A 22,335-nucleotide genomic window follows, 5' to 3' on the forward strand; every position below is an offset into this window, starting at 1 on the left:
GGGGGCGCAGGCTGGGGGCTGCGGGGCGCTCTGGCGGCGGTGGCGCTGCTCTCGGCGCTCAATGCCGCTGGCACAGTGTTCGCGCTGTGTCAGTGGCGCGGGCTGAACGCGGCCGTGCGGGCGCTGGAGGCTCAGCAGGGCCGGGAGCTGCGTGAGGACAGTGCCCTGCGTTCCTTCCTGGCTGAGTTGAGTTGCGCGCAGCGCAGGGCGCCCGCTCCTCCCCCGGATCCCGCAAGCGCCGCGCGCAATAAGCGCAGCCACGGCGGGGAGCCCGCGCCACACATCCGCGCAGAGAGCCACGACATGCTGATGATGATGACCTACTCCATGGTGCCGGTAGGCGGGGGCTTGGCGCCCCGTGGCGCCTCCGCCGGGGTGGGCGGCGGGCAGTGCGGGGAAAGAGGCCCAAACGCCCTGTGCTCCCCTGGCTGGATGGCGAGGAGCTGAGAGAGAGGGCCCTGGGCGTGAGCCGGCTGGGGATGTCACCTGGGCAAGCACCTCAGGCCTCTGAGGTCAGTTTCCCTTCTGTTCCTCATCCTTCTTTGAGTCGGCAGATAAATGAGGGGCGTAGGCAGTGTTTTTAAGAGCCTACTTTTCTTCTGAACTTCGAACAAAAGTTTCACAGTCTAGTGTGAAAGGAGCCACAACGGCTCCATGCGCTGCCCGTGCAGCTCGCTGCAGCCCCCCATCGCACTGGGAAGACCTTTCCGAGGGCGCAGGCTTCTGCAGTAAAAAGACTCTTTCCCTGGCTTCATCCCTGGTCTGGCCTTTCACCTGGCCTCGGACCTCATCCTCACGAGATTGCAGATTGGCTGAGGTGAAAACAATCCACTCTAATTTTATCAATCACCTGGTACCTTGATGCATTACAAGTTGCTCTTAGGTAAAGCGGTTCCAAATGGGAAGATCGATATAGAGAAATTTTCTTAAAATTCACTGTAAAAGCTGAGCTTCTAATGTAGGCTCCAACGGGTCTATGGAACACCAGAAATTACCAGTGCGCACTCAGGAGGCTGTGCATCTAGGGAGAGTCCATTATGTTAGATTAATTTCATTAGAGTTTCATTTGTTTTGCACTCCCCAAAAAAGGTTTACGAAACCCTTAAAAAGAGCCTTTAAAGTAAAGCCTCAAAAATCTTTTTTTCCAGTTTGAAATCTCTTTGCTTTTGCTGATTTTCAACCCGATAATTATCTGACAATTACATTTAGATCACATTGCAGTTTCCCATTCCACTTCATTATCCATTACCACCGCAGGAATCTGGTTTCATTTTATAATTACAAAGACTTTAGCTCTGTCACCCCAAGTCAAGAGTGAGCCATACTTCAGAATCCTAGGTATTTGAAGATAAACTCACTTAAAGCTTCTGTTATCATAAAACTTTTAAATCTTTTATGAGCTGAAATGCAAGTATTGCACACTGCAAATACATTTTGAGAGAGATCAGATTTTTCCATTCCTGACCTTCTTCTTCTTTCTTCTTCTTCTTTTTTTTTAACCTATGTTATCATTTAAGTATCTGGGCCCAAGCAAACTTTTTAAAAGACCTCTGTAAAATGAAGAAATCGCCTATGCGGGATTTACTCTTTCTCTTGGTTCCCTACTATGTATTTTGAGGGTTTTTTGAAACCCTTCAAGGAGGATGCATCTGAGCATCAGTATTTTATATTTTTAATCTAGAAGACGATGTATTGCAGCTTGTTCAGTCACTAACGGAAGAGGATGAAGAGACCCATTTCTGTGTCAGTCTGAAAGCCAGACTTAACTACTACCACCTGCTCTGTTATAGATTGGAGGGCAGAAGCATCACGTTTCTCAGGCTCAGAAGCATTCACAGATTATCACCAACTCATCCCCCACTTGTAATGGGTATGCTTTGACCCTGTAGAGTCAGTGAGGGAATTTCCATGCAGGTCAAGAGAAAGCAGCTGTCATATTGCTGGCTTTCCTGCTGGGAGTGGTTCTCAAGCAGTAGGCTGGGGGTCACATGGAAGCACACTAAAATGCAGATTCCAGGGTCCCCCCTCATACTTACAAAATGATCATCTCCAGAATTGTCTTCCTTAAGAGGTCCCCTGATCCCCATTTCCCACCCCCTCTTGTGAGTTTGTTATGGGGGTCCAAGGGCCACTTTGAAAAAGCTGCTTTAGATCACTACTTCTTTTTTTTTTTTTAGTGTTTACTTATTTATCTGGAGAGAGAAAGAGAAAGAGAAGGTTTGCACATGCATGTGAGCAGGGGAGGGGCAGAGGAAGAGGGGGAGAGAGAATCACAAGGAGGCTCTGTGCTGTCAGCGCTGAGCCTGGTGCCAGGGCTCCATCTCACTACAAACCTGAGATCAAGACCTGAGCTGAAATCAAGAGTCACCCAGGTGCCTGCACCACTTCCCTACTTCAGTATGCACATGAATATCTTGATAATCTTTTACAAATGCAGAATCTGACTCAGAAGGCCTAAATTCAGGCTTAAGATTCTGCATTTCTCATAAGTTACCACTGATATCAAAACTGCTGGTTTGAGGACCACACTTTGAATAACATGGTTCTAGAGTGGGTGTTTGCACATTGAAATCACATAGGGAGCTTTAAGCATGACCGATGCCTGGACCCTACCACCAGCCATTATGAGCTAATAGTTAGAGGTGCAGCCTGGAATGCCTGGACATTGACATATCTTCCTGAAAACACTAAGCAGCATTAAGCATCTCACGCCCACCAGGTCTCTTTTGAGGCCTCTGCTTCAAGCAGAGGAACCAATTTTATTGCACAAACCTTTTTACTTTATTTAGCAATATTCTTATCATTTATGTTTGCAAATTTTTCTCATTTTTACTCCCTGCTTTTCTCAGAACAGAGAATTGTTCATATGAACAATGAAAAAGCACTTTCACTGGTACCCCTAGTAGAAAAGTTGTTAAGAGGAGCCCCTGGGGTGGCTCCTTTGGTAAGTGTCCAACTTTGGCTCAGGTCATGATCTCATGGTTCATGAGTTCAAGCCCCATGTCAGGCTCTGTGCTGACAGCTCTGGGCCCTGGAGACTGCTTAGGATTCTGTGTTTCCCTTTCTCTCTGCCCCACACCCACTCGTGCTCTTTCTCTCTCTCTCAAAAATAAACATTAAAAATATTTTTTAAAAAGTAAAGTTGCTAAGAAAACTGTTTATACATCATGGAGGTCAATGTGCACACTTGTTATGGTTGAAGTCTACACCTTCCCCCCAACCCTTTTATACAGCACCAGTAGGTTTTGAATGAGGATGAGGTCAGAGGTCCCCACACCCTCCACTGAGGTTCCATGTCCTTTGAGATCTAGAAACACAAAAATAAGTGGTAGGCCAATTAATGTTAGTATTTCAAAGTCTTCCAAAATGGCTTGTTTATCCAAGATGAGCCTCCTCAAGCTAAATGACACTTCAAAGTTCTTTCTGTGCTTTTGGCTGAGAGTATATCAGCTCAGCATGGTAATCCTGCTTAGCACATTCTGCCCAGAAACTGGTTTTTGGAAGGGCAACATAACTAAACATTACTTAAGAACAGTTAATTTCATACAACCAAACACATTAAATCCTTAAAAGCAAGTGGGTACTTTGGAGAAAAGTAATAAGGGCCTGGGTACCACTGAGCTAGACCAGTGTTGGCAGCCCATCCCCCAGGAGCTCATGCAGGAGACATGGCCTCTGTTCAGTCCCGGTCCCATTCACACCAACCCCCCATCTCGCTTTCCCCATCGGCTGGCCTCCTATCCCATTCTCCAGGTCTTACACTTAATGGTATTCTGGTAGCTTCATCATCCTGTCCAGAATCTAGGGTCATGCTCTTGGTGTGAAAAAGGTTTTATTTCTCACAATGTGCACCCTAGGAAGCTCTAAATGGTTGAAGATTTACATTTTTAAAAAATGAAGCTTTAAAACGACTAGAGGAAAATATGGGTAAATTCATTTTTAATGTCAGAATGGGGAATATCTTTCTTTTAAACAACTCAAAAGTCAAAAGCAAATAGTAAATACATTTAACTGCTTTTAAAAAGCACACATGGCAACAAAAACAAGCACACGTGCCCCATAAACAAAGATAAAAGATAAATTACAAACTGGAAAAAAATATTTGCAGCTCATACCATAAATAGAGGGCTAGTCTTCTGAATATATATAGCACTTCTATAAGTTAATAAGGAAAAAAACCCTCAAGAATTTAATAGGAAAATCAGCAGAAATAGGAATCCAATAGGAAAATAGAACACAGTTCAGAAAAAGAAATACAAATGTCACTAGGTAAAGATATAAGAAAAGATGTCTTAGCTTAAAAATGCACGTTATACCTGTCCTGAAACATAATTGTTACCTGTCAGAATGACAAAACTACAAACATCTGACCACTCATTCTCTTGGGGAAGCCGAAGAGAAATAGACAAGCTTTTGCATTGCTGTTTGAACTGCAAAATGATATAACTATGGAAGGCAGTTTGGCAATGCCTAAAAGTATTACAAATACATTTACCCTGTGACCCAGAAATATCACGTGTGGGGCTATTATTAATGAAAAGACTATTATTAATAAACTGTGCCCATCAATATGGAAGTAGTTAAATAAACTAACCTATGCACCCACTGGAATAGGTAGCTGTAAAATGAGAATGAGGAAATTCTCTATGTACTGTTATTGGGATAATCCTTGGGATATATTTTAAGTGAAGAAAGCAAGGCACAGAAAAATATGTATTGTATTACCTTGTGTAAGAAAGAAGCAGAAAAATCAGTGAGGATACTAACAAAGTGCTTACTTAGAGAGAGTGGGGATAAAATGGGAATGAGCCTTTCACTGTATAGCTTTGTGTATTATTTTGACATTTGAACCATATTATTGTGTTACTCTAATTGTGAGTAAAAAGGCCATAACCACAGGGCTGCATGGCTGCTGCCCCCGGGCCTGTGGGGGCAATAAGATGTGACAGAGACTTTGCCAGCCTCAAGTTCAGGCACTGTATCTGAAAGGGAGACTCTCACTGATGGTTGTTGTACAAGAGCAAGAGCCCAGTGTTTCTGATCTTTTGATTTTTTTTTTGAAGAGAAGTTTAAAAATCTGACTTTTTATTTGAAATCTCTTGGCTTTGAAATATTGACAAAAATTCCCAAAAAAATTTTTAACTGGCTGACTGTGTTGGCCAAACAACACTCACATTGTTAGGGGCCATGCTAGGACTACCGAGCTTAGTTCTGAGCAGCCTCTTATAATCATGAGTGGTTTTAAACAGAAATGGCTTTATTTCAACCCACCACATCCCCCTACCCCACTCATTTCCCACCCTGGTTCTGCGAGGATAGTAGTAACTGTGCCACTGTTATTGTTGGTTGAGTGGAGATGGGTTTCTTTGTGCGTTTGGTTTGGTTTGGATTTTGTTTTGTTTTTTGGCTGTTTCTAAAAATCAACTCCACCTTCAGTGGATGGAGATTTCCCGTCACTGTGGCTTTTCAAAAGCATGTGCTCCAATTCGGAGGATAGTTCTCAAGGAGGAGATGCCAGCAGTATTAAGCTGTGTAATGAATTATTGTAACAAACAGAGATTTTTGTGATGACTATAATGAGGTACGCTTATATGGATCTACACATTATCTTGTTTTAGGGGGAACATAACATTATCTACAGTCACAGCTCCTGTTTGTTTGGATGCTATGTTTCCTTGAAGGGCCTAACTTGGCTGTGCCAGGCTTTACCTCCCTTTCCTACTTTTTGGAGTGAGTCACTTCCAGGTGGTCTAAAAGCTGAAGACTTAGGGGCATCTGGGAGACCCAGTCAGTTAAGCTTCTAGCTCTTGACTTCAGCTTAGGTCAGGATCTCAGGTTCACGAGTTCAACCTCCTCATTGAGCTCTGTGCTGTCAGCACAGAACCTGCTTCAGATTCTCTCTCTCTCTCTCTCTCTCTCTCTCTCTCTCTCTCTCTCTCTCCCTCTCTCCCTCCCTCTCTCTCTCTCTCTCTCTCTCTCTCTCTCTCTCTCTCTCTCTCTCTCTCCCTCTCTGCCTCTCTTCTGCTCGTGCTTATTCTCTCTCTCTCAAAATAAATAAATAAACTTAAAAAAAAAGCTGAAGATTTAGACCAGTGGTCAACAAACTATGCCCTGTCTGGTAACCAAATCAAGAATGACACTTGATTTTGTACAGCCCACAAAGTAAGATTTTTACATGTATAAATGATTTGGGGGGGAAATCAAAAGAATAATGATATTTCATGATACATAAACATTATGTAAAATTCAAATTTCTGTAATCATAAATAATGTTTTGTTGGAATACATCTATGCCCATTTGTTCACATATTGTCTGTGACTACTTTCACATGACAATAGCAGAATGTAGTAGTTGCAACAGAAACCAGATTGCCCATGAAGCCTAAAATATTTTCTTTTTGACCCTTTATGGAAAAAGCTTGCCCACTCCTCATTTAGCCTGTGGTCCACTGGAGTGGGAGAGGTACTAGGAGTTGTTCCTTTGGAAGACCCAAGAAACTAAATCAGGTTGTTCTAGGATTGGGTTAACCCTCTGCTTTAAGACTACCCATGAGGGGACAGAATCTAGGATGGAGCCAACCGAAAGTGAGGTCCCACCCTGGAGGGGCGGCTGCAAGGCTGAGCTAGTCCTCAGGTCTTTTGCTCCTTCTAGGCCAGCTCCCCAAGTCAAGAGCAATCATGTTAGGTCAGCTTTTAACCACTATTAATCCTATTAATATCTAAGCCTTGTTTTAAGCCCATTTGTTCTCTTCATTTGGAAGGGAGAGACTTATACCCCCATTAGGTCCCATGGAATGGTCCCTGGTGAGAGCACAGAGGCCTAATGCAGAAGAACAAGAAAAGACAGAGCAGTCAAAGGCACAAACCCACATACAGCACCTGGGAGGTTTGTTTGCCTTCCTCACAGCAGCATGTGCACATGGCACTTGGGATATCACACCTGACCCTGTGGTGCTTTTGCAGGTCAGAAGCCATTTCTGAGTGTCAGTTAAGGGTAGGAGAAAACTTGAAGCTACATGCTTGCTAAGATTGTATCTGGTGTTGGCATTGTAATCACACCCATAAACTTAACTCATGATGGCACGTTGAGGACAAGCAAGAGCTAGTTCCTTGGTTACATCCTTCAGACACTTTCTTTGTTAAAACACAGTTTGCACACATGCAGATAAAACACCAATGCAGGTATATAATTGTCATGATTCTCTAAGGACATATGTAAAAAACAAATGGGCCAAGACTGAGTGTCTGAACCCATCGAGAACAGGGCAGTTGTGTTGACCACATGAATGGCATTAAGCCATTTGGAACTGCTCCCAGATCCTGGAGTTATTAAAAAGCTCTTAGTCTCCTACTAGCCAAAGCATTAGAGGTGAGGGCAGCAGTTACAAGCCTGCTAAGCTTCTATAGCCTGAGCAGGATGGAACTTCTGGGGCCTAATAAATTGTCCACTCTCTCTATTTCCTGGCTTTCCTTTAACTTTTCCTGCCTCTATGCCAGAGGTAAAATGAGTTGTCTTCCTTTGGAACTCAAAGCCACATGCCCCCCTGGAATAGTGCCACTCTACTTAGAGGAGACAGCAGAACCCCTAGACCAACCCCGTCATTCAGTGGCACTGCCTGCTAGGCCAAGAGATTCTTGAGAAGAGGGCCCTTTCTGGGTGATTCCAGAGCGACTTCTCGGAGTATGAGCCTTCCAGTGCCAGGAGGCTGTTTATCCTCCCCATTGCTCTCATCCCAGGATCTCTCTGTGGCTGCCCAGGCTCACCACCACATGATACTCCTGACACCTTCAGCCATTGTGTGCTGGCTTTAACTTGAGCAGCCTGGGATTCCTTCCTGACTCTTGGGTTCCCAGCCAAATTCTCTCTCCCTAAGCTTCCCCAAGTATGTTGTGGTGGTGAGCAGTGTGGACCCAGGAGTCAGACAGATTCACATCCTGGGCCCACACCTTGTAGCTAGGCCACCTGGGCAAGTCTTTTAATGTGAGAAGTAAGGGAGATGATTCATTTTCAGAAATACCAGATAAAATCTGTGCTGTCTAGTTAACAGTAGGTTTACAACCTATTGGAAAAATGTATGAATGCCTGGTTCTTCTTCCCCTCTCTGTTTTGCGGGCTTATTTTCACGGGCTTTGCAATGAGTATGCGCCAAAGAACAAAGGGAGGAGGGACTGAAAATCTCGGTGTCACCTCAGGAAATGTACATTTGCTCCAGTCAGACTACTTTTTGCTTTACATGGACATAGGTGACTTCCAGGTAAGGCTGCAACCTCTGTAGTACTCAGCCAATGAGGAACCAGGGGAGGGACTTGCGTGCCAGGAGATAAATTGTCTGCTGTAACTGCCCTGAGTGCCTGTCCGTCAGGTACCCGCTCTTGCAAGAACATTGATTAAAGCCTCACTTCACTGTGCTCCGAGTCTCTATGTCCCTCCTTTGATTGGGTCACTGGGCCTATTCCTCATATTAACTTCTCCAAATTTCAGTTTCCTCATCTGTAAGACTTAGATAATAGCATGCACCTTATTGTGTCCTTAGGAGACTTAAGGGAAATGATGTAGATAAAGCATAGCATCTGGGATAGCCAGGTTCCCAATAGCTATTCATTGTTGCTGTTATGAAGATTTTTCACTATTACTTTATCATTAACCCTTCTTTTAAAAAAAATTTTTTTAACATTTATTTATTTTTGAGAGAGAGTGATACAGAGCATTAGCAGGGGATGGTCAGAGAGAGAGGGAGACACAGAATCAGAAGCTGGCTCCAGGCTCTGAGCTGTCAGCACAGAGCCTGACACCAGACTTGAACCCACGAACTGTGAGATCATGAGCTAAAGTCAGTCGCTTAACCAACTGAGCCACCCAGGCGTCCCTATCATTAGCCCTTCTTGTCCCATGCTTGCAGCACCTTGTTTCTGGGTTAATTCTTTATCACCAGTTCCTTTAGAATGAATGTCAAGTTGTCTAGCCATATGTACTTCTATCAGCTGCTGTTTTGGTATAATATTTGGCCTCTTAACACCTAGATTGACATCATACCAACCTAAATCATCTTGTCATGAAAACAAAACAGAGTGAACCTTGATATGCTTACAGGACTTCTTGAACAGGTCAGGATTTCCTGGGCCCTCACCCCTTCTGCATGGCCAGTGATGATGAGGCTTGACAGCCATGAAGAGGGAGTCATCTTGACCCCCTTTCTGATTGGCTTAGCTGGTTTTAACTTCTACTGGTTACTTTTGGTGGCAGTCCTAAAAAATCCTTTGGATGCTCTCATTTAGAAAATTGAGAAAATGACAGTAAAAGGTAGAGCAAAAACAACTTCTAAGAAAGAAGAAGTTTATTTCTTAGGGGTCTCATGTTCTCCAGGATATGATTATCTAAGTGGAAATTATCATTACAGGCTTTATATCTAATAAAACATACTTATCTGAGAAAAAATATTTTTTTTTCTCTGCATTCCTCAAACTTACCCACCTTGCCCCTGAAAAAGAAATCCTTGGCCAAATCTAGTTGCCAATCAAGCTTAATTTACATGCATTTTATCTAGAGACTAAAGGTCATGTTGTGTGAAATGAGCTGAAGCTTTTAGGTTGTGATTCTGCTACAAAGGAAGCATTTTTCAGCCCATCAGTTGCTTTTATGTAGCTCTTTGGGTTTTAACAGCTCTATATTTTAAGTAGATATAATTTACTTCTAGTTTAACTGAAGTTCAAGAAACAATTTTCTTTACTGAAAGGTAGAGTTAAAACAAGAAAGCCAATTAAATATCATTCAAAATGCAATTTGGGGAGTTTGTTCTGAATGCAATAGATAGAGTAACCCTTTCATCTGCCATTCAGAAAGTTTCCTGAACTTAGCAGAGTGCTGGAAACTTTGGAAACCCTGCCTGGGCTGTATGTAAAAACTGTCAAGTACTTGGGGAAAAAATTGTGGACAACTATATGCAAGCTAAAATGATGAACTGGCTACTCCACATTATTCCCTGGTTTTTCGATAACTTAATGTGTGAGTATTGGAGTCTGGAATCATTTTAACTTGAAGGTGGAATATGCCTTTTCCCTCTAGGCAAAACTTGAGGGCCTTAGAATTAATCGCTCTGAACAGGGAGACCTTTAGAGGAAAATTCTTTACAGTGAGCTGTGTGATTAGAATTGGAGCAGTCCAGAAGAAGGAAAATCAATTCTCAGTAAGGTGGTGAAGGAAGTTTTCATGGAGGAAACAGAACCTGAAGTGGACAATGTAGGGTTGGTAAGATTTGGGCAGGCAAGGGCATATAATAACTTGAGCCAAGCTCAAGGGACTGAAATGAAAATGGCTGGAAGAGCAAGGAACCAAGGAACTCTTGCTGCTCTGGGGAGTTTGGGCAGTGGGGAGGGGAATTCCTTGAATTTATACTTCTGAGAAGTTGAGACTGAATCTGATGGGCAATTGGGAGCATTGTAAATCTTTAATCAGGAAGGAGTCATGAAGTGGTTTTGTAGCTCTGGTCTGGTAGTGCAATGCAGGAAAGGCGGGAAAGAGATGAGAGGCAAGAATAAAATTGGGAAATTATTGCCTTAGTCCAGGCAAGGAATTACTCATGTCTAGCTAAGGTCATGGCATCAGAAATGGAGAAGAAGAGATATGTCCTACAAATACCAAGACAGAAGAATGAATTGAACTGGTAACTAATTGTATACAAGAAAGAAAAAGGAACTATTTGGTTGAAATGCCCAAAAATGAACCACCAGAGTCCAGAGTCAAAGCCAAGCGGCAAGGGTCGTTTATTGCAGATTCGAACCCAGGATCTCTGTACTCTCCACGCGGATAGAGCAGAGAGAGAGAGAGCCCCGAGCAGGCGATTTACACTCTTTTTTATAGGCAGATACAAACAAGTTTGGGGCGTTCCGCAGCCACAGCGCAAGCATTGGTCAAAGTTAAGGTTTAAACTTTAGCATCTTTTGATTGGGTCCCGCCATAACCTGAACACTAATATTCCCTGCCCTGTTATCGGGCTTTCCAGCTGACCTTCCCTGACCATCTGGCCGTTCCTACCCAGCCATCTGGTTGTTCCCACCCAGGGTGTTGCCCCCCAAGCATCGGTACAGAAGCAGAACAAGCAGGCCGGGTCCAGTTTTAATTTTCTCAGAAATAGCACAGGCCAGCTAAGTCTTGGTCTGTCTAGGTCTAATTTTAAGGTTTTGGGCTTCTCATGGTCTAGATCAATCCAATACTGAGAAGGAGGGTGGTATCACAGGCAGAATTGAGGAAACATGAAGCCGGTTAATTTAGAAGTAAGGATACTAAATGTGTTTTGAGACTGAATATGAGATGAAGAGGGGGGAGGAAATGAAGGATAACTGAGGAGGAAAAGAATATTCAGGGAAAGGAGAACATTCTGCTTCCAAGAACTCTGTCTTCTCTGTGACAGAGAGGTCTTCCCAAGTCTAAAAAGTAAAAGGCAGACCCAAAGCCTTTAGAATAGTGCTAGATTCATACTGTGTGGTTTACTCCTGACTCCCTTTTAGGTGTGTGATCTTTGACAGGTTACTCAACCTCTCTGTGCCTCTGTTCTCTCGTTCTTTTTTTTAAAAAGTTTTTTATTATCTTTAAAATATTTATTCATTTTTGAGAGACAGACTGTGAGTGGGGGAGGGGCATAGAGAGAGGGAGACATAGACTCTGAAGCAGGATCCCAACATGGGGCTTGAACTCACAGACTGCAAGATCATGACCTGAACTGAAGTTGAACACTTAACCAACTGAGCCACTCAGGCGCCCTCAGGTCTCTCATCCTTAAGAAAGCAATGGATAGCAGTGTCAATCTTAGGTGTTATGTATGTTTCAATTCAATAATTCATGTGAAGTCCTTGGCATGGTGTCTACAATTTAATAAGCATGTTAGCTTATTCTTACTGATATTTTAGTATTTCTCAAATGCTTCCTTTCTGTGCTTCAGGGAATTTTGACACCTTGTAATAAAAACAATGCAGATTGAATCAACAGAATTTGCCAGAGAAAAGACAGATTCTAAGATGACTCTAATGTTTGGAATCTTAGGTGATTAGGGAAACATAAGACCTCTAGAAAGAATGCTGTTTCCCAGATAGTTGCTTTTCTGGTTATTGGGTCCAAAAGGAAAAAACAAAGTATAAATATATGATATTTAGGGAATTTAATTATATGAAGCAAAATTTGCAAATATCTTTATTCATGTCCATTGGAAACTCATGCATTCATTCCTTCATTAACCAAATCTTTCTGAACCCCGTAAGAACAGCATATTTTTGGGGCACCTGGGTGGCTCAGTTGGTTAAGTATCTGGCTTTGACTCAGGTCATGATCTCACAGTTCGTGGGTTTGAGCCCCGCATCAGGCTCTGTGCTGACAACTAGGGCAGAGCCTGGAGCCTGCTTCAGTAGGAATCTGTATCTCTCTCTCTGACACTCCCCTGCTAGTGCTCTGTCTATCAAAAATAAATAAACATTAAAAAAAAAGAACAGCATATTTTTCAGACCATTGGTCCTATCCAGCCAGTATTCTGATGCTAACTACATCAATAGTTATCTCTTGTGGGTGAGTATCTCACCCCTAAGGACCTCCTCCAAATGTTTTCTGGAGTAACCAGAAATAGTTACAGCTATTCCCTAAAACAAGGAGGAGGGAGGAGGGGGCTGAGCAAGGAGTAGGTTGGCAAAACATCTTCACAAATGTTTTTTACTATGTACAAAGAATGCCATACGGCAGAGTTTTGAGATAATGGTTTAATTCTTTGTCCATTTCCCCAACACTGGACAAGTTACTTGCGACGGTTTAGGTATACTTTTCTGACTATAAGGTAAGGATAAGAATGCTTAGATAAAAATCAGAAATTACCTGAAGATGCTTGTTGAAGGGAACAATGCGAGCACAAAATACTGTTATTAACAGTTGGTGAAAGATTATTCCAGCAACACTCATGCTTCAGAAAATGCCATTAGAGGCCAGGAGGAGACAAGTGATTCTCAGCTCCCTTCAAAACACTCATCTCTTTCTTCCCTCACTCCTTCTGCACTTAATTGTCTGTATCACACAAACTAAAACTCTGTGTACAATTTTGGTCTCCAACTTGTCACCTTTAGTCACCTTGTCTCCTTAAATACATCTCACCATTCTTCACTGTGCCTCTAGTGAGGTAGTTGATGAATACCTCTTCACTGGAGAACTCATCCCCAACTCAGCAAGTGCAAATCTAAAGTAAGGTGTCTGTCAGTTTCTCAATCTGGTTTCTTGTCCTGCTAAGAGTTTTGAAGGTGGGTCCTGGAGCATTTTTAAAATTCTTTCCTCAGAATTCATGCTAGCCACCAAATAGAAGATGGTATTGGTAAGACTTAGAGGCATGCGCTGCCTGTCAGAGATTGATTCATTTGCTATGTGGTTACTAAGCAACTACTACGTCCCAGGCACTATGTGGGTGCATGAGAGACAGTATGAATGAAGCATACAAATCCCCATCCTCTTGGACTTTATGTTCTGGAAGGGAAGGGCAGGCAAAAACCAAAGTACAAAATACATGCAGTATTAGAAGGTGATAAGTGCTATGGAAAATGATAACGTAGGGGTGAAGATTAAAGAGGGGGAAGAGGAAGATGCAATTATAAGTCATGTGAGTGGGGAAGGCTTCACTGAGATGGTGATGTTTGAGCAAACACTTGAAGGAGGAGAAAATGAGCCATGTAAATATCTGGGAAAGAGCCATTCAGGCAGATGGAACAGCAAATGCAAAGGCCCTGCAAAGGGAATCTGGAGCAGAGTGAGTAAGAGGGAGAAGCAGGTCAGAAAGGAGGTCAGAAAGATAAGTGGGAGGACCAGACAACAGCTCGCATGGTGCTTCGCAGGCTGTTGTAAGGACGTTGACTTCTATGGGGAGTCTTTGGAGGTTTTCAGGCAGAAGACTGACATGATCTGACCTGCCTTTCAATGAATCACTGTGATGACACTAGATTCTCTATGGGGGCAGCGTTGGAAGGAGAAGCAAGAAGGTCTTTTAGATAGCTATTGTGATAATCCAGGTGAAATAAGGTAGTGGCTTAACCAGGGTGCTAGCAGTAGAAATGATAAGTGGACAATGTCTAGATAAATTTGATGGTCCAGCTGATGGCATTTGCTAACAATCTGAATATAGTTGTGAGGATGAAAATAGATATTAAATGACTTCAAAGTTAGTAGCCAAGCAATGGAATTGACTTTAAACTGAGATGGCAGAACTATAGCTGTTTGAGGGGAATATCAGGAGTTCTGTACGGGGCATGTTAACACTGAGATTTCCTTGAGACGTCCAAGTGAAGAGGTCCAAGAGGGAGCTGCATACCAGAGTCTCGGAAGGGGTCCCAGTTGGAAGTGTCCCCAGGAAATAGTAGAAATGCTGAGTATGAGCATATTTATTACCTGGACACTGGGAGGTTCTAACCAAGAATCTATCCACTCCTTATTAAACTCAGACTGTTGGAAAAAAAAAAAACAAGTTGGGGTGCCTGGGTGGCTCAGTTGGTTAAGTGTCCTCAGTTGGTTAAGGTCAGATCATGATCTCATGATAAATGAGTTCGAGCCCCATATTGGGGTCTGTGCTGACAGCTCAGAGCCTGGAGCCTCTTTCAGATTCCATGTCCTCCTCCCTCTCTCTGCTCCTACCTCATTCATGCTCTCTCTCTCTCAAAAATAAATAAAAACATAAAAAGTACTACTCCTTTATAAATAACCAAATTAAACCAATTAACTGTATTGTGAGCCTTTTGTGCCCAGAGGCTTTGTCTTACTTTTATAGCACAGAACCCAGCTTATCAAGTGTTTGCTAGTGTATAAATAGGCACTTATAATCAGTTAGAAATATCTTAGAAATAAATTCAAAAGAAATCTTTTAGCAACTAAGTAATATATAAAATGCTAAGTGCCTATTGTGGGCAGTGTGGGTGTTCATGGTGGATGATGAGGAAGAACAGGAAAGGAACCCCCAATGAATTTATTGGCTAGTGGGAAAGAAAACGCAAATCCTTAAAACCTCATGACACAGAAGCAAAGGATAATAGGATCCTAAGAGAAATAAGACTAAAATCCAGTGGGCGATCAGGAAAGGTGTCGAGAAAGAGGCAGCATTTTTTTTTACATCTTTTTCTCTGTGTGTTCCATTTTGACTAGTTCCTATTGCTGTCTTCACATTCACGATTCTTTCTTCACCAATATTTAATCTGATTTTAGTCCTAGAGTACTTTCCATCTAGCAATGTAATTTTCATTGCCAGAAGTTTGAATTGGTGTTTTTTTTAATATTTTTTATGTTTCTATTTAACATGTTCAATCTTACTTCTGGCTTCTTGAACATTAGGAATACAGTTAAAATGAATATTTCATTGTCTTTGCCTACTAATTCCTTCATTTGTATCATTTCTGGGTGAGTTTCACTTGATTGATTTTTTTTTCCTCATTATGGGTTGTGTTTTCCTGCATCTTTGCAGGTCTGGCAATTTGCTATTAGATACTATACATTGTGATTTTTACCTTGTTTGGGGTGCTTACATCTCAATTAGGCACTCTTTATATAAAGGGGTAGAAAACACACAGCCTTGGGTAACTTCCACATGTCTGACAGGTCAGTGAGGGTTATAGAGGTTAAGCATTTTGCTTGAGATCACACAGCAGTGAGTGAAAAAATTGAAATTCAGATCAGATGCAATTTGATTTGACTCTAAAGCCTGTGTTCTTTACACCACACCTTTTGGCCTTCGGTGTTTCCTCTCTTTTCATTTTGTTTATAGGGTTTTTCTCCTTGTGACGGAGGTTGAAAATTTTTCATTTCATGTAGTCAAATCTATAAAGCCTTTCATTTATGGGTTCTTCTTTTTCTTTTATGCTTAGGATGCTCTTCCCTATCTCAAAATTAAATCATCACCTCTATTTTCTCATAGTTACATATAATTTCATTTGAAAACTGTTCTAATACATTTGCATGTGTTTCAACTGTACAGAGATAAAAGGAACCTTTCTTTTCCCTTTAAGAAAAATTGGCCAGAATTAGTCAATAGATTGCTGGATTTGAAAATAGGCAATTCACTATGAAACAACTTCTTAAAGTAAGGGCAAGGATTTGAGATTAGTAACTTGATTTAAGATGCTTTCTTTCTTTTTAATTTTCGGATTTGGGGAAGAACTGTCTCAGATAGATTCAATGACATGTTGACTCTGTGTTTGCACCTGTGGAAAAAAGATGTGACCACAGGAGATACTGGGAGAACATGTTTCTGAGAGAGTGGCCCAAGCTTCTGGTTTTGGAGCTGGTAAGCCCATTTGGTGTGAGCAGGGCTCTTACTGCCAGAAACTCTCACCCAGCCTATCTACAGAAGGAAAACCAAAAGGTCTGGCCATTCCTGAGATGCAGCTGCTTGGACTGGCGACAGGACAAGACTGAGAACCTGGGCTTGTTGGTGCCTGAGGGGCGCCTGGTGGGAGAAGGGAAGGACTTTAGAAGGGGGTCATAATGACCAATGGCAACTTCTGTTTAGTGGGTTAGGGAGCTTATTCATTTGTGTCTGGCTATTTCTATAAATCCTACTTGGTTTTTACATTTTAAAGCTAGCTACTAGACTTTTGTCAAATACTTTTATAAAATAGTATGAATTAATGATTTTTCAAAAGGCAGAACCAGCTCATTTATGTTCAACTCATGAAATGATATCTTTATATAACACCAACACAAACATATAAAGTTGTCTTTATGAGGACTTCATTACTCCTCCCAGCCACTCCCTAGGGTAAATATTGTCATGAGTCCTATGTTGTCAAGGGTCTGGGGCACTTGCACTAAGTCCTGTGCAGCCAACAAGAAACAGCAGATACCTGCTACCAGTGTTTGAGCTGAGGTCAGAGCCTGAAGAAGGCCTTGAAGCACACCTGGGGGAGGAAATGCTCCTTCAGGGATTTGCACTGCACATTTTCAGATGTTCCCAGTGTTAATAAATGTCCTGAGGCCCTGATCCCAGCTGAAAGCAATTTTGCTGGAGCCATTGGGTGAGAATATTTGCTGGAGCCACTTCTTCCAGCTGGGATTGTCAGTGAGTCCTGAGCCCAACCCGAGCTGCCTCCATGACCGCATGCCAGAGGGCTGCCCAAGGCTTATGGGTGGACTCTAAACCAACACTCCTTAATTATTTGTTCAGCATTTTGTTAGAATCTGGGCCGTGACTAAGCCAGGGTAAGAAGGAAGGTGGCAGAAGGCTATGCTGTCTCCAGCAGTTCTGTAGACCCTACTCTGAAAAATAAATGCCTTAGGGAGAAGTAGTCCAACCACTGCTCCTTGGAGGGCAAACTGGCCTCCATCCCCATCCTAATCTACTTAGTAAACCAAGAGTTGTTGGTGAATGGCATGGTTCCCCATGGCATTGGATTTTCATTGATGTTTGAGACTCCTTTTCATGTCAGCACTGCAGTCTGTGCCTAGCTGACCCAGCCCTAATCAGCTGGGTGCAGAGCTCATGCAGGTGCCTCTACTCAAGAGAGCATTAAAGGTTTAGGTTATTAGCCTGGATACCAGGGGAATATCAATTGTTTCTGGTCTTGTAGTGATGTTGATATGGGCAGGAAGGGGACAGCCATGTCTCAGGGATTATGTCTAGGATGATCCTGGCAGGTCCACACTCCTCTTTCTAGGCATTAGCGGCATAGCTTCCAAAATAAAATTATCTTAATCAGGCACAAAGAGAGATAACCACATGCTAGATGTTGACTTCTCATAAACAGTGTTTCTGCTGTTTGGAAAGGAATAATATACTTGGTTGGGGAGTAACCAATTATGAAGTATTTATTGAGTACTTTGTGCCTAATGCCATTCTAATGCTGGGAAAGAGAACCAATGAGTGAACAGAGCATACAGAAAAAGGATGAAACAGTCCCTACCAATAAGAGCCATCTGGTTGAGAAGCCAGAGCAACACATGAAAAATGCTTCTGGGATCAAATTGGGGACAGTCAGTGGGAACAGAGGTCTTTAAGGGGAAACCTTCAGGATTCCAATCAGCCCCCAGGCCCTTGGTGTGGGATGACCAGGGCTTGCTCATCTGAGCTGACAGATGCCTGGACCTTTGGCTGATCCTCCTGTGGGCCTGCAGGAACAAGATCATACCCAAGAATTTCACTCCCATAAAAAGCAAACTCCATTTCTCATTGGAAATTGCAGATTGTCATCACTATGTCTTTGTCCCAATGTTAATTCTTGTCTTACACAGGGATGAGTCCAGGGAGGCTGACCCCAGCTTCAGTCCCCATGAGGGATTCCTCCAAAACCTGTGGTCTACCCTTCCAACAGCTGGACCACTACATTCACAGCCCTATCTCTACAGTCAATGGCAGGCTGATTATCAGCTCCCTGGGGCTGTTTCTAAAGGATCATTTGGATGCACATAATAACAGCAATTTGCATAATTACAGAGAGTCATAAAGAGAATTCAATTGTCTAAGAAAAATGGAATTTAAGTTACAGAATAGGTCAGATCTGAAAGGTAACTTGGAATTTGAACAGTGTTCTAGCTAGCAAACCAGAGCCTATACTGGGGGAGCCTCAGAGAAGCCACGGCAGTAAACATTGTTTAAGCAGTGCTCAAACCAGAGCAAGCTGGTGTGGATGAGCAGGTTTGCTTTTTTACTTTTTCATGAATCAGTCCTGAGAGTAAAAGGTGAGAGGAAGGTAGGTCAAGAGGGTAGCCAGACAACCATCACACGGTTTTGTGTTCAGATGAACAGTGGGGCTGGCTGCATTTAATAATACTTGTGCTGATGAGAGGCACTTTTGATTAAACCTTTCACTTTTGCACAAAAAAGATTTCTTCAGATTGATGCATTTTCAACCAGTGAAAATCTAATGCCCTATTTGTATTAAGACTAAACTAAAGCAAAAATTTGCATTTTGAGTGGAATTGAGACAGTTCCTTTTGCAAAGTCTCAGCAGTATGAAAAGGTAGATGTGGGAGAAAATAGCACTCAGCTCTGGAAGGCAGCTGAGTGAGCCTGGGCCGGCTACCCCACTTGCTGTCTACGGTCCTCAGCTTTCTCTTCCCTCCCTTCCCCCCAACCCTAGGTCTCTGGGTGTCCCTTCCCACCACCTCTCCCCCATCCACTGGTTGGAGCAGTGTTTGAAATCATGGCTAGTCCAAATCTCTCATTTTACAGGTAAATAAGGGCAACCTCACCCCAGTTCACCCAGAGTAGCTCCATTTTTGTTTGTTTTATGTTTTGGGGTTTGGCAATTTATGTGGAAAAAAGAAAAATCTTATGACTAAGGAACACTTTGAAAATCACTGGACTAGACATCTCTTCTAGTTCATTCTATATTCACTTGTCTAGCAGCAACAGGGGTCTGTTTGAGTTATTCCAAGTGATGGGAGTAATTGTGAAGGCATGATATTTGGGTTTCAGGGAAAGCTGGCCCATTGGATGCATCTTTTGAGTTCATGTCATGTTTGTATGCTCTCACCTCTCCCTCTAAATTACTAAAAACCTAACAAAGTAAAAACCTTTTAAAGAGATATCTTTAAAAACTGTATATACTATGGAGTGAAAATCTCTTATTGCCCTGATCTCAGTCACCAGGAGAATAAAGAATCTCATGATGCTCCCAACTTCTTTTGTCCTTATCCTGACATGTCTAAGATATCCTTTTTTTTAATGGTTATTTATTTATTATTTATTTATTTAGAGAGAAAAGAGAGAGAGAGGAGAGAGAGAGAGAGGGAGAGAGAGAGAGAGGGAGAGAGAGAGAGAGAGAGAGAGAGAGAGAGATGGAGTGGTGGAGAGAGCACATGAGCAGGGAAGAGGCAGAGAGAGAAGGGGGACCGAGGATCCGAAGCAGGCTCCGCACTGACAGCAGTAAGCCTGATGTAGGGCTTGAACTCTCACAAACTGTGAAATCATGACCTGAGCCAAAGTTGAACACTTAACTGGTGGAGCAACCCAGTTGCCCCTAAATATCCTTTTTAAAACAGAAAGTTGTATTGTCTGTTGTGGCTGCGAATGCACCTTGCTTAGCAGTATGCTAAGGCCATCTATTCAGATGAGTGCATATCATTTTATCTCATTCTTTGTCATCTGTTTAACAACTGCTTTACTGATGAACATATAGGTTGTTGCGGTGCTTTTGCCATCATAATGTGGCCATGAACATTCTTGTCCAGGATACCCTTATGTTAAAAGGAAAACTGCAGGCCCCAAAATGGTATCACTTAGGACAAGTCAGCAAACCAAGACTGAACACTTAACCTAGCAGCAGTTTCAACCCACCACCCCTCTCCAAGGAATGTAACCTTTAGCCAGTCACCAAGGAGTTTCTTGGCCAACACTAGGAAATTTACTGATAGACCCCTTCTGCTCCCCTTAGGAAGGCAACCTTGTTTACACAATGCATTCCGTGCTAGTAAATTCCTTTCTTCTTTTTTTAATGCCCTGTCTCTGCCTTTAAGAGCTTTCACTTGTTTGTTTGTTTGTTTTTGTTTTTTGTCTGCTTGCTAGATAGGATGATCCTGGGATTCATGAATCATTTAATAAAGCCAATTAGATCTTTAAATTTACTCAGTTGAATTTTGTTTTTTAACGGATTTTTGTGGCAGCAGCGAGATCTAAAGCTGACTTCTGATGGCATTTTGGGGACAATGAGAAACATAGTTGTGGTGCCTCATGAGCCCTTTGAGTTTGCTGTCTTTCTCACTGTTTCCTGGGGCCGCTGGTGAGTCCCTCCTGGCTTGAGCTCTGCTCTTTTTGCATTTGAGCTACAGATTAATTGGCTTCCTAGTCGGGGGTTAACCGGTCAGTGTAGACTGACAGGAGGCTCTAACAGAGCACCAGACCTTAGCCCTTGGTTCAGTCCACAGTCCCACGGTGGAGTCCCTTTCCAGTTCTGGTTTAGTCCACACTGGGAATTGCTGGGGTGTACATGGTCTTCTCATGGCCAGTCCTCGGTTACTGCTGCTGCATTCAGATGCTCGTTTTTGTTTTGTCTTGTTTTGTGTAAGTAAAGACTTAGCTAATGGGATCCTTAAATTCTAAAGAGTTAAGTGTTCCACCTTCTAACATACTTGCTTACTTTTACATCTTAGAATTTGGTCCTGGAAGGCATAGAAATATGCAGGCTTATTTTATGTGCTAAAGAACTTGGCTTGGTGGCAGGCCCCAAAATGTGAGTTATACCCCATTTGTTACTAGATATGGCCAGACAGAAATGTAGGTTAACTCCATTTGCTAGGGTCCTACCAAACTGCTGCCAGTTCTCAGAGGGATTGCAGCCTAGAAATACAATGGCCATGGTAGAGAATGTTCCAATTAGATAAGATCATGTAAGAGGTACACTTGAAAGTGAGGCCTGCCAAATTAAACAGAGTGGGATACCTGTTTTGTCAAGCGGAAGTCTTAGTTATTGATGGAAACTCTGACTCTTCCCCTTTCCTCTGAGTACTCATTCTACTAACCCTGTATCTGAATTGTTTTTCCACTGTGAAAAGACTATACAGCTGTAAACAAAAGCCTGCCAAATTAATGGCCTTAGAGACACCCCCATATCTACCTTCAAAGGAGGACCCCCAATGAACCCCTCCCCAAGATGACAAAACTGAGGAGTTTTCTTGCAAACTGCTCCTTATTCCTTTAAATAGCCAAGGGTGGGCACCTGGGTGGCTTAGTCCATTAAGTGTCTGACTTGATTTCGGCTCACATCATGATCCCAGAGTTGTGAGATCGAGCCCTGCGTCAGGCTCCACACTGAGCATAGAGCCTGCTTAAGACCCACCCCCCTCTCTCTCTGCCCCTCTCACCCACTTGAGTGCTCTCTCTCTAAAAGCAAACAAACAAAACAAACAAAAACAGCCAACAGCCAAAGGGATACTCTGAGGTAGATACCAGAGCCGGCAGAGGGAACCTGAGAAACACTGGCATTAAGTCAGTGAGAGGTGAAAATTCTTACCAGAAACAGTTCTTCTGAATCTCTGTCTGTAGCACCCCGACAAAAGAGGAAAATAAAATATCATGTTGTGCCTTCCTTTCCAAATCCCAAACCATTGTTTGTTGACTCTTTCTTTCCCAAGGATACTAATTGCTTCCTGGCTTGTCTTGTTTTGCATCAACGGGTTTTGCTTTCTGCCTGACTGGGACCAGCGTATTGCTGGTTCTTTCTCTGGGCTGTGTTTGAGAGGCTCTGAATTTGGGGAGGGCAATACTCTTTGCACCCTCCAGTCTTATACTTCATTTAAACATAACCACCCCCACCTCCAAAAAAAGAAGAGGAAAAAAAAGTAAAGAAAATAATAAGGGAAAAACCCAAGACACACTTCCTATGGGGAAAAAAAAAAAA

General features: G+C 42.7%; 1 protein-coding gene across 1 annotated transcript in view; it reads left to right on the forward strand.

The window, feature by feature from the left end:
• Nucleotides 1-22,335, forward strand: part of GLDN (gliomedin) — a 67,760-nt gene that overhangs the window by 872 nt on the left and 44,553 nt on the right. The window contains exon 2 of the mRNA XM_029952244.1: nt 11-336. Within this exon, the coding sequence (XP_029808104.1) occupies nt 11-336 (326 nt within the window). The remainder of the gene's footprint in view (nt 1-10; nt 337-22,335) is intronic.

This window comes from Suricata suricatta, chromosome 9 (assembly GCF_006229205.1).
Source record: "Suricata suricatta isolate VVHF042 chromosome 9, meerkat_22Aug2017_6uvM2_HiC, whole genome shotgun sequence".
In the NCBI taxonomy this organism is placed as follows: domain Eukaryota; kingdom Metazoa; phylum Chordata; class Mammalia; order Carnivora; family Herpestidae; genus Suricata; species Suricata suricatta.